We start from the raw sequence: 13,113 nt of genomic DNA, 5'->3' as shown, positions 1-13,113 counted from the left end.
GCACAGCAAAAATCTCCTGACAAAGCTCCGGTGTATTTGCACTCTGTGATGCAAACCAGCACACAGTAGAGTGGGGACAGCTGGGGGAACTCACTTCTCTACAGTTCTGACTTAAATTACAAATGATGGCATGCTTTAACAACTTCACTGAGGTCTGCTCTCACCTTGTCATGGAATTTCTGCTCATGGCAGCTTGTTCTGCATCCTTTAATAGGAGACAAACCACTAATACAGCATTTATCATCTGTTTGGGTGACAACCTATGTTTCTATTAATGCTTTCTCATCTGCTCTAGCAACATAAAAGGCATTTTAGTGGCAGTAATGCTTTTGGAAGGTGTTTGGTGAGCAGTGCTAGAGTCTGGGTTCTCCCAGGTCTCAGGATGGTTTGCACATTACACATGTTACTGGTAAGTCCCTGAAGATTGAAGATAGAAGGATCACTTGTGAAAAGGGATAGTTCACATTTCTAGTGCATCAAATTGTGACTTGTCAATACTGCACAAAAACCATGTTTAATTTATCACAAGAATCTTATTATATATTTTTGTCTTTGTTTGGGAAACAAGTGCACACATTATTTGTATAAACTACTGAAAAGCTACCAGATTAAAATCACCTGCTCTCCCATGCAACTGACTGATACTGATGAGCTAGGTGTGACAGCTTCTAGATACCAACCTCTTTGCCATCTGCTCTCCCAGAAAAGAAAAAAACCCTTGCATTTGCTTTGAAAACAGCTATGCCATATGGCAGCATAGTACCTATTTAAATTCTGATGGCTGAAGTATATCCTTTAGTTTTCATAAGTGCTCTTGAAACTTCTTTGCAGACATCTGTCATTGGAATAACATCTGTAATACTCATGTAAAAGCATGTAATATTTTTTTTTCAATATTCTGAACCTCCTCTTCTCTAACAGATACATTTTTCTTATTCATTCACCAGACACACATAAGATTATATGTTCTCATGAATGTATTTGACCTTTAAGCTGCTAAGCACTATGCAGATTCAGTCACTAAGGCATCATGATTCCTTTGTAAAGTGTTTTGATTTGGCCTGCAGTCAGAGCACTGGAAATAATTCTAGCACCTTAGCTTGATGAGAAATAATTGTGTTGGTTTTAGTAATTGTGTCAGCTTTTGAAAATACACTTTAATTTAGGTCCAAGTAATGCTCAAATTTCAAGCAGCTAAGTCCCCAGCTGACACCTCCTATTTAGACAGAATGCCAGCTACTAATCAACACTAAAGATCAAATTGTAATTTTCCAGACTGCTAAATTAAGATGGTTTTAGCCTTGATGAATTGTAACAAAAATATATTTTTGCATGAACTTTAAATTGTCTGTAATGCATCTGTAAGAAAACTTCTCCTTCTGCATAGGCATAGGCAAAGACAAAAGTTTGTGAGTGTGAAGCAAGGAGAAAACAGTTCAGCAAATCTCAGTGTTAACTACTGGCTTTAAAGAAGGCATTTCCAAACATCTTATGGCAACACTTTACCTCTGATGTCTCTTGCTGGGCTTCTAACCTCAGTGTGAAAAACAGGTCGAGGTGGCTCTCGGAAGTGCAGAACAATCTCTGCTCGTGTTGTGATGAAAGAGCCAAGTGTGGCACACAGGCTCTGCCAAGAGGTAGCCTGCCTGCAGGCAAATGACAGGAAATGTGCTAGTGTGAGAATAATTAAACAAACAAATCTGGTTTAGACAAAAGCAGAAACTTTCCCAACAGTAATCTATTCCAGATTGCAAGGAAGCATTCAACAGCTTTCTTTGAATTCTCAGGGAATCACTGTAAAATCAGAACCAACAAATAACAGAGAAATAGAGGGCAATCTTTTGCACTGGATTAAAATTAGCCACCAGGTTCAAAGCCCTGAGGACCACATCTACATGGAGTGGTCAGATGTAAGACACAGGACTTAGATGGGAGTTGTTTCACAGTAAAGAATTGCCCTGGTGGCTGTGGTCACACAGGTAATATAGGAGCAGTTCGAGCTATACCACATACAGTGAAGGTTCTTTTAACTGTTGCATTCAAAACACTGGGAACACGAGCAAATTCCTTCTGTCCGAAATCACATTTCTATAGCATGCTTGACTGCTCTCACAGGGAAGGGATGGGAAGCAGGAGGCTAAAATGTGACTGCTGCTGTCCTTGTGAGCCAGCAGATGCCATGCTGAGGTCAGACAGAGGGAAGGAGTGCAACAAGGCACAAGCACACTACCTGGAGGAAATGTCTCTGGGGAGCCTGGACCTACCACAGGCAGCTGCCACCAGCCCAGGTGTGACCAGACCTCCAGTCTCTCCAGCACGACAGCTGTTTTCAGCCTGGCCTGAATTCCTGAGATAAAACAATTTCTCAGCACGGGTCAATCCAAGCCAGGCATCATTGGCTATGCTTGGAATGCTGCTTTTTCCTCTTTATCTAAATCATGTTTTAGATGGCAAATCTGCCAAACTCTTTAACTGTATGCCTTGTCAACTGCAGTAATCTGTAGAAAGGATTTACTTTCTGACAAAAATTCACTTATTTTCTTCAGCCAAAACTACAGGGTAAGCCAATCATCCTAGACAGTGGTGCACACCATTCCAGAGCTAAAGCCAAACTATTGTTAAAACAGAAGACAATTTCAGCTAAGGGTTGGATCTTAATTTTATTTTGCAATGACACAAGTGATCATTAGTACAGGTAGCTGGAGCTGTGCCAATTTATCTGTTTCTCCCTCACACTCCCCAACTTTCTTTTCTCCACATCGAAAACATGTGAAGTCCCATAAAAGCCGTGGTTTCCTTTAGGGAGAGAAGGCAGCCAAGCTCCAGGGGTTTGGTGTGCTTGAATTAACCTGGTCTAATAAGCTGTCTCAATCTACCTGTTTTTTAATTACCTGGCCAGCTAAAAACACCTCTTTTCAATCAAACAGATCTGTTTTGTCAGCTTTGATTTCCCTTTTCTCCCCTTCTCACCTATCAATCTGTTACTAGCTGCTAGCTGTCATCTGTGAAATACCAGAGAAACAAGGTACAGTTTTGATTTACTGGCACACTCTGGAAGAAAAGAGCAAGCAGAGACCCAGGCCCAGAACTGAGGGTCTGTCTGACACAGCTTGGTGTGTGTGATAAAGGGTCTAGCCAGGTGATGGAGCACATTTGGTGATGGGAGTGCTCTGCTGGGGACACTTGTGTGGCTAAGAATCTATGAACAACCATCATGGATCAGACCAGTATCCTTCTCCAAATGTGCCCAGCAACAGAGGAAAACCAGACAGCAGTGAGATTTGCCTAGAAATATTTCCCTAGTTCACCATGATTTGCAGCTTGTTGAATTCCCAAGACCAGAGCATATGGTTTTAGTATTTAATAGCCCCTGACATATTTTTCTATGTATTTGCATCAGTTGTTCCACAGCCATGGAACTTAGCACCCTGTGTTCTGTGTCTCCAACATTAGGAGAAGATTTATTCCCCATTTTCTTTAGCAATTAATCTGCAAATTGTCTTTTGGGGAGAGCTAAGAACTTCACCCCTTCCCTCTAGAGGGAGTTGAATCCCCACAAACCTACCCCTCCACTCTCAGGACTGACGTGTCCCTGCAAACCACAAGGGGCCTCTTCCTATATCCTTAGCAGATGTTTACCCAGTCAAGGTGGGCACAAAGTCCCTGAATTTGCTTCAGTATTACAGATGAAGATTTATGTGGTTATACAGGGTATACTTATCTCTTTAAGATATGCATAGATTTATGAGGAGATACACACAGTGATATACTGTAGATCAAGGCAATATCTGAGCATCGTAAGACTGCAGAGAAACGCTATGGGGAAATTTGCACTTGTGCATTCTCACCATTGATATGGCCTCCAGCTCTCAGCAAGCCCTTGTTCAGGAAGCCTACAAGGCTGATGCCCCCTATGTAGAGCCCCCTGTGACTGCTTCTGGCACAGCACATCTGGTCCAGATTTCAATTTGGTAGTCTGCGCTTCTTTTAACAAAAGCATTGGAGAAAGATCCAGGTAAAGAAATCGTTGCACCTGTATATGAATGCAGAATTGTAATTTGCCTTCATAGTGCTGCACAACTAGTAACTTTTTTCTTGGATAACAGCATAATATATTTTTTCATGGATATACAGAAACAGTTCCTGAGCCATTATCTGTCCCATCTGAGGTAGCTATTTATACCAGCTGCAGAGTTGTCTGCTGTTTCATTTTCCCAATACATTTTCAGTATAAATTTCCAATGCAATCTAACCAGACCAGTAATAATAAAATCTTATTTAATTATGGTATCAGCTCACTATAATTTTTCTAAATTATTTTCCTAAATTGTCTAGCTTTCTACGATGGATTCTATTATCTGCTTCCAGATTTTCATTTAGCTTCAACAGTAATTCACCCTCTCCTAAAAATGCAATGCTGGAATGCACATGAGAGCCTAATATACCCCACAAAAAAGTTTAAATATACGCAAAAAAGAAGAATATTTTGCAATCAAAATGTCTTTAGTTAAGTGTTTACAGTTTACTGCCAGTCAGACTCATAATTGTTTCAAACAAAACTGCAATCACTTATGGCAGTGTGCTACAGAAATAGATTAGGAGATATCGTGGCTCAAATAAGGTGTCAATTAAATGCGTCAAGCCACCACAAATGGCAAAGGCAATCAGTTCAGCAAGCTGCAATCACTTCTTAGTGATAAATTAGTGGCAGAGGCAAGACAACAGTCACGGTCTCTGGGGCCTCACTTTTCGCCCTTGTTTCTTGTCCACTTTGCTCCATCCTGCACATGTAAATGTTGGCCCTGGCCATGCAGCATTTCTTTCCAGTGAACAAACATTTGGTTAACTTTGAACATCAAACTTTCTTATACTTAATCAGCCAGTTTATTAGAGCATGAAGGAAAATTGGTCATGACTTCAGTTTCTGTACTGCTGGAATTAACAAGCTGGCTGATGCCAGCACTAAACTTGGAAGCGCTAATGGTAATTAAAATCTATTTTCAAATACATCTGACAGTTTTAAGGTGAAGTATTTGTTATTCATGTGAATTTCCAGACTATGCGTAAAAAAATGTGCTACTTTCTTCACAAAGGTGTCAGCTGTGGGAACAACATAATTAGTTATTAATTAATTATTAATTCTCTCTGATACAGCATTTGTTCCCTTTTAGTGAGTATATAGCAATACGTGTCCTCCACAGTCTCTGAGTAAGGAAAGCTTGAAACTAGAATTTACAAGCATTGCTATTTTAGTTACCCTGTTTTGCACACACACACACCCCTACATATATCTGAGAAAGATATGACAACATAGTGCTAATATTGAAGCTGATATAAATTATCAGTAGCTTTATCATCATTTGACAAAAGTCCATGTAGCCAAACCAGTCAATTTTCTCTCAGGTGCATTTTGGTGAAATACTTCATATTAACAAAGTACTCCAACACCTAGCTCAAATGAGACTTTGTTCTTCCAAAAGGTCATCTTAATTATTCAATATATTCACACTATGTGGGGTGGAAGATAAAGGGAGAATAATCCTACTTTGTTTTCCACTTTGTCTTCTAAGCCTGCTTCCTGGCTAATTCAGTCTATTGGATCAGTAGGAGAGACATGGGATAGATTCAAAAAATGTTGACTGTCAGATCACCAGGGGATTTGAATTAATGTTCTTTTGCAGAGAGTGGAGGCATATGGGCCACAGAGTGCAGTTCTCCTTGGAAAATTACTGTCAAAACAGTACCATCTCAATTAACATAGCTGCTGACTTGTGAAGCAGGAATCAGATTTTTCTTGAGTTAACCTTCAAAAAGCAGTTTCAGAGTAACTGCTAATAACCTCTTGCTACACCAACAATATTGCCTCATAATAGCTTATGCAAGTCACACCTGTACAACTCCACAAGTGCTACTGTAGCATATAACATTCTATAGACCCTCTCACGATAATGTGAAGGAAGGAAAGTCATACTCATCCCTGACAATTGCTATCAAGATCCCATTTTCCTCCTGTAAAATGGGAAAGCACTTTTGATCGAATACCCCTCATATAAATAATGAGAATTTCACAGTATGAGCTTATTGCTCAATTTGCTTGCATTTCAGCTGATTTCCAAGGCTGAAGTTGTTTTTGTAGCTAATCAGATACAGACATTTCTTTTTGACATTTCTCCCACAGATGTTCTAGCTGGCTTCCCCACCAATTTCCATGAAAAATATGGAAGATCTCTTATGTGTAATTTCTTTATGTGCAAGCTATGAAATGTTTTATCTGAAGAGATCATTAACATCTGAAAGTTAAGCTCTAAGGATAATGAGAGGCTGCAGCTAAAGCTTTATCTACACATGAAGTAAGACTGCAGCCCAGTAAACAACCTCTTCTGCAGAAGCCCCTACCCCTCTCAGTATGTATCAAAAAGGGGTCAAGAGGAATTCTCTCAAACTACTATCAACTTACACCACTAAAAAATTACAAATAAAAAGAGACATTCCAGCTATTAAAAATGCATGAAACAGTTGCATGAATTTATTGCATCAATTTACTAATGTCTTAAAAGAAATATAATTAAAATTAACCTCAAAACAATGGTACTTGCATCAAGAGAAAATTTAATCTCTCTGATACTTTCACTAGTATAAAATGTAGGTCTCTGACCTCATTCACTATGCATAAAGACTGGAACAAGTCTCCCACACAAATGTGACTAGTTCAGATTTTTATAATGAAGAACATCAGGATACCAATGGAATGTGAACCTTCAAGTACAGAGTTAGTTGGTTCTTTATTGTGCCTATTACACCTCAAGATTCCTGCAGAATATGATTTTATTTTCCATATGCATCAAAATTTATGTAATTTGTTTTTAGAGACACTAGAGATTCTGAGTGCTAAATATAAGAAACAGGTAAGGAACCTGTTTTACAGAGGGTAGCTCTGAAAAATATTATTCAAAGATGTACTGACTGGGACTTTTCTTTTTGTTTCTGTATGTGCAGGTAAATGTTTGGGCTTTTAAGTATTGTGCACATAAACATGCTCTTAAGCAAGAAAATTGCTTGAGTGGTTTGGTTTCAGTCTGAGTAAAGGGTTTGTCCTAAATTCAGGGTAATGCTATGATATCACTAGGACATGCATTCTGCAGCTATCTTTGGCAAATATATGAAGAATATCTGATATATTTTGAGGTTCCCTGTGTTAGCTATGTATTTTTGCAGCCCTTTTGAAGTAGATTACTCATTCTTCTCAGATAAAAAAAGCAAACCATTTGCTCATAATTTACTCTCTTTTAACATTTACCTTCTCTATACAATATTACAAAAAATGTTGGAGTTTCCCCTTGCTGCTAAGTGTAAAAGCTTCATGGTTTCTGATGAGCTCAGTTTAGCACACTTAATTGCTTTCTTTACTATGACAGGAGTCAATACAAAGCAAGTAACACACATACACAAAAGTTACTTAATAAGGACCAAGTACATTTTGTCACAGATGGTAATTCAGCATTCCCACACTAAACCTGAATGAAATATTTATTATTATATTTTTGCTTACCCTGCTTTTTTAATAATTGCATTTATAAACTTTAAAGCAAATCACTGTTAAATGTTGAGCTTTGCCTGAAGCCACCTGAGAATCCAGTCATGAGTCTTTGGACAATAGGCTACAGTGTAAAAATCAAGGCAAAAAAGATATTTTCTTGATTCTTTTCCCTCTTTCACCTCTTGTACATTGTGCTAAAGGGCTGGTTTCAGTGCAATGTGAAAAAATTCTGCAGATCAGACACATTTCAATGGGCATTTCAACCTTTCAAAAGCAAAGTAGTCGCCATTACGGTTTTACAACACATGGTAGGGAAGAAACACTAACATTGAGAAACTTCAGTTCCTAATTATCAGAGGATAAATGGACACAAAGTTATCAAGCAAAATAATCTGAACAGCATCAAAAGCAATAAATGTTCCATAGGAAACAAATTTGGTAAATTTTAAGGGCATTACAACTATTCACTATAACTTGTTCAAGAACTTTAACTTATTTGGTACTCCATTAAATTATTTTAACCCTTTTTAAAAAATGAATAAAATTACTCAATTTCATTTAACTATGGAATTGTTTTTTAAAAGCAATTTGCAATATCTAAACTCTCAAATATCTTTTTGTTTCCTTCAGTTTATTTCTCTTATCCAGCTTTTTATGAGTCATCTGAATTACTTCTAAATCACAAACACATTTGGGTGATTTGGAAAACAACTGTAAAAAGAGCGACTCATCCCGAATTATTAAAATGACGACTGTAAATGTATTTTTTTTTTAAAAGCCTTTTTATAGCTTGTTTATGCATGGCTTTCTCAAATCATCATTGCAGGAGTGGTACTGACCTGCAACAGGAAGGTACCCTTCAGCTCCTGTTGCTGAATTCTGAAAAATGATGCAGAATTGCTGAATAATTTGCCCTCTCAAAATGATGTAGCTATTAACAAGACAAGAATGTAGCTATTAACAAGACAAGAAGGAAATTACTTCTTACCTAAAAAATTACAATTCTGTCACGAATACAGTAACTTAAAATGCTGGGTTTTGTAATTTTTTGAGGGTAGAAATGCCTTTTGGCTTGCATTTGCTTCCTTTGCTAACAGGAAGGGAAAAAAAGAGGTGTGGAAATGTCTGCAAAGAGCAGAAGTAGGCCTGTTAAAGCAATACAGAATATTGCTGTGGGAGAAGAAAACACACTTTTTGCAAGAGAAAAATGTTTAACAGATAATGGAAGGTCAGGTAAAAAGAAAAATGAGGCATTGCCTGGACATCAGGATGGGGTGAGCAGAAGTATTGCACAGCAGAGCCTCTTCAGTCTTCTGCAGAAGCTGGGTATATCCAACTCTGCCCTGGAGAATAAAGCCACATGGGATGATTTTGCTTCACATGCTCACAGCACACACAAAATGTCTTGCTGATTAATGTAAAACTGTGTGCAAGTGGCTTCTGCCACCAGTTTTTTTGATTGATACACCTCTAGTGGAAGATGTAGACAGGCTGGTGCTATAAAACTTTCTTCATCCCAGACAAAGATGGAAATCAGTGCCACATCTGTCCCCAAAAACCAAGACAGTCAAAAGAATATCCATTGCCTTACCCAATTTCTGGATTTTCAAAGAGGCTGTCAGGATTTTCACAGCTTGAAGGCAAGTGAGAAGGCAGATGGCAGAGAAAAGCTTTCCAGTGAGGGAACAGAAACACCCCCCCAATATTCTGACCATGGAAATCACAGGGAAATTGTCCTAACACATCAGAACGTCTAAATTGGGCCAGAGTGGTACAAGGACATGATCACACCTCCTGATAACATGTCCACTGGCTCGGGGCTGTGGAGATTCAGGGCTTTCCTCTCTTTCATGAAACCACCTCAGTTCCATGAAACTCAGTGAGGCTGAGAAGCAATGGGCAAGATTCACAGATTAAAATACTGTAATTCCATCTCACAAGACAGCACTACAACCAGGAAAAGAAATCCTGCACATGAAGTAGCTGGAAGTCAGTGCGGTGCTGAGGAAGAGGGCTGCCTCAGGAGACCACCAGGGATCAGAGGCAGCCTGGCAAATCCACTCGGCCCATCCACCCTTTCCCAGCGACATCACCAGGAATTCCACCAAGTGGTTGAATTCCTATTTTGCCTTGAGGCCCACTTTATTTTATACAGTAGGGGTTTCACTTTTGCATTGGGTGTAACTAAAAGGTGAGGCAAATGTGAAAATTCTTCTATTTGGCATATGCCTATTTAAAGTACATTTTACTAAAATACATTGTCAGTTTCTGTCTCTGTCAAAAGCTGTATACATCAGACCTCTTATGGGATGTTCTAGAGAGTATTGATTCCAAAATGGCTCTGCTCTCCTCTCATCATCACCTGGCACTCAATTCCAAATCTTCCTGTGTCTCCTATGGGAATAAATGTGTTTTGACAAGTTGTAGAGCTTCCTATTTCAAAACTTCCCTCTTCTTCTGGGAACTGCTCAATTTCCTCAAATCCTTTCATTTTTTCATTTCTTTTTAATAGCAGAGAAACAGAACCACTGAGAAACAACATTACCAATTACTGTTTTGGCATAAACTCTAGTGCTTTTGGGACACAGGTGCCATTCTAAGTGTACTTTGACTCGGCATTTGCTATTGTTAACACCCACAATAACCATATATTAACAGAAATGTAAGGCAGTGGCCTGTTTTCTGGAGCCTGGCAGAAAAAACAAATATATAAACTTTACACATCTCTGTGGTCCAAGACAGGTATATGGGAAAAACTTTCTCCATGGCAAGGGGAATAAATCTATTCAAAAATTCAAACAGAACAGAATATGCAAAAATAAGTGAAAGAGTGGAATATCTGAAATCTAAAATAAATTAAAAGTCTCAAAGAGTTAATGACATAATGAGCAGGTACAGGACACAAACAGTGCATAGCTAAAATGTTCCTATGGAAACAAAAGATAAAATGAACCCCGCTGTAAATGTTAAGTGATTGCCTTGCCAAACACCCCCCTGACCTACAGGAATGTACAAAACTGTCAAACTCCAATTTTATAACCAAATTCCACCTTTATTATCTCCTGTGTTATTCTAGGTAAAGGCCAAGGTCCTCATCAGACTAACACTGAGAATGAGAAAAAAGGTGCCAGGCCTAGTCCATAAGGGAGTATGAGCAGGAACTGAGACTGGCCCCAGCACAGGAATCAAAGGGCAGGGCACAGCCCCACTGAATCTGGAAGCAGGAGGTGAAGACAGTCAGTGCAGATGGGCAGAGCCCATTCACCAGAGCCCCAGACATGTTTCAGAGATGAACTGGTCCAGGGTATTTCCAGGGATTCTAATCAGGAGTAGGAGGACAGAGCTGGAGACAGTGCTGGAGAGAAGGTTGCAATGCAGTTTCAGGACCCACACAGGAGACAGGTACCCCTGCTGACACTGCTCAGGGCAGGACTGGGCTGCTCAGGGTAACTGAGGCCCATCACTGCTCTCACGGCCTGAAACAGTAACATTGACACACAATGTGCTTTAGTACAACTTATGTACACTTTTGTTAGATGAAGTGCTGGTGATATGTGATGCCTTACCAAGGACAGTAGGGCTGTTTATGGATTTTGGGCAGTTTATTACCGTTGCTTCAGTTTTTTTGCGACTTGTGTTTCTTTTTCATAATGTGCAATAATCTGAACAATTATGAGGCTGTTAATTAAAAGGAAAAGCAAGCCTGCCATCCATATAAATAAGTAAGTGTTATATCCTTTGAACTCCAGAAAGAAGGCAGGAGTAAGCCACAGGCCTTGTCCCATGAACCACAGACAGAGAAGCAGCAAGGCCCTATGCCAGGACATCTTAATACTAGGCATTACAAGGGGCAAAAGGCAGAGATACCAGACAAAGTACTGGGATGTGCATACTTTGTTAAAAGTCACAAAAATAGTGGTGTGTAGGAAACAACTGAAGGCAAGGTCTCTGTAGAACGCTATGGAAATAATCAGGAGCAAAAGCAGCTGGGGCAGGAAAGCTGCCAGCCCAAGGGCAAAACTCCATTTGCTCTCTGCTGTCAAGTACAACATGTAGAAATACGGAGAGAAGTTATGACGGATATCCCTCCTAGTCAGGTGATAGAGGTAGGCGTGCTCCAAAAACTCCCAGCCATACAGGTGATAAAATGCCACAGTCAAGGCGGCCAACACTGATCCGGCAACTGTTCCAAAGAGCAGCACGTCGCGGTTCAACATCGTTACCAAGAGGTGCCAAAGGCGCGCCATGACCGTGCCCTTTGCCGCCCTGTCCCGCAGCTCCCCGCGGCCCGGCGCGGCGCTCAGGCGGAGCGCTATGGGCAGCGCGTAGCTCACGGGATAGATTTTCATGTGCACGGCCAGCCCGTAGCACACGGCGGCCTTGCCCACGCTGCCCGCCTCCACCCAGTAGAGCGTGGCGAGCACCAGCAGCGCCACCAGCGCCTCCGCGTTGCCCCGGCTGGACACGGCCATGGGCAGCGGGTTCAGGAGCCAGGCGGCGGCGCAGCACCCACAGGCGCGGCCGGCGGGGGTCCCCCGGCGCCGCAGGGCCCGGTAAGCGACGACGGCAGCCGCCAGGTCCCCGGCCACGAAGAGCAGCTTCCCGAAGGCCTCGGTGAGGAGCACGTTAGGCGTCAGCAGCCAGGCCAGGAGCGGCGTGTAGCGGTAGGTGGCCCGCCGGTAGGGCGAGCGCCCCTCGGTCACCAGCCGCGCCGCGTCCGTGAACACCCGGTAGTCGACGTCGGTGTAGCGCACCCGCATGGTGCGGTCCTGGTGCAGCCCGTACAGCACCAGCGCCAGCCTCGCCAGCAGCCCCACGAGCAGGGCCGCGCCCACCCCCGCCATCCGATCCGCGTGGGGCGGGGGGAAAGCGGGAGCCGGGAACGCGGGAGCGGGAACACACGGGGCTCGGGCGGTCTCCGCGGACGGGGCGCGGGCGGCCGCGCTCGCTGCCGCTTCCGCCGGTGTGCGAGGAGGAGGCGGCCCCACGCCTGCGCGCTGCGCGCCGAGCCGGGCCCGGGCGGGGCGGGCCCGCGCTCCCTCCGGCCCGGCGGGGAGAGGGGCCGGGACCGGGCATGGGGCGCCGCTGGGCCGGGGCGCTGTGGGGAGGGACCGTGGGAGGCGGTGGGCAGCGTGCCTGTACTGCGGGCTGAGAGCCTGGCAGGACATCGGCACCGGGGTCCGGGGAGAGCTGCGGGGCACCGCCCCCGCGCTGCCCCCGGCACCGCCGCTGCCCATTGCCCCTCAGCCTGCCCTGCGCTGTCGGCTGCACGGGCAGAGAGGCGGCAGAGGCAGCAGTAGTTAAGTAAGAGGGAAAAACAACATCTGTTATTTACCTTCCGCAAGTGGCGGTGTTTTGCCTAGACGTATGAGCGCTCTCCGGAGCGCTTAGGTGAGCTTCCTGCCGCAGCAGATTTCTCATTTAATTAGATCGTAAACAGCGTCGTGAAAATCGGAGCTTAGAGAGAGTCACTCACAACAAAGGAATTAATTCCGCTCTATTTTGAGGGCCTATTATGTATGTTTTTCAGATAGTTTTCCTGTCTAGTTATTTGCCATTTCACATTTGAATTGGGG

The 13,113-nt window shown here is 42.6% G+C and overlaps 1 protein-coding gene across 1 annotated transcript; it reads right to left on the bottom strand.

Moving 5' to 3' along the window:
• Nucleotides 1–9,628: 9,628 nt before the first annotated feature.
• Nucleotides 9,629–12,448, bottom strand: PIGM (phosphatidylinositol glycan anchor biosynthesis class M). Its single transcript, XM_054280096.1, has one exon. It carries the CDS (start codon nucleotides 12,379–12,381, stop codon nucleotides 11,143–11,145), a length of 1,239 nt encoding a protein of 412 aa, XP_054136071.1. The 5' UTR covers nucleotides 12,382–12,448; the 3' UTR covers nucleotides 9,629–11,142.
• Between the last annotated feature and the right edge of the window lie 665 nt (nucleotides 12,449–13,113).

The sequence above is a fragment of the Melozone crissalis genome, unplaced genomic scaffold, assembly GCF_028551555.1.
Source record: "Melozone crissalis strain CALT ecotype California unplaced genomic scaffold, PUWL_Pcris_2 ptg000027l_1, whole genome shotgun sequence".
Classification (NCBI taxonomy): domain Eukaryota; kingdom Metazoa; phylum Chordata; class Aves; order Passeriformes; family Passerellidae; genus Melozone; species Melozone crissalis.
The sequence above is the reverse complement of the archived record's forward strand: the minus strand, read 5'-3'. Positions and strand labels throughout refer to the sequence as shown.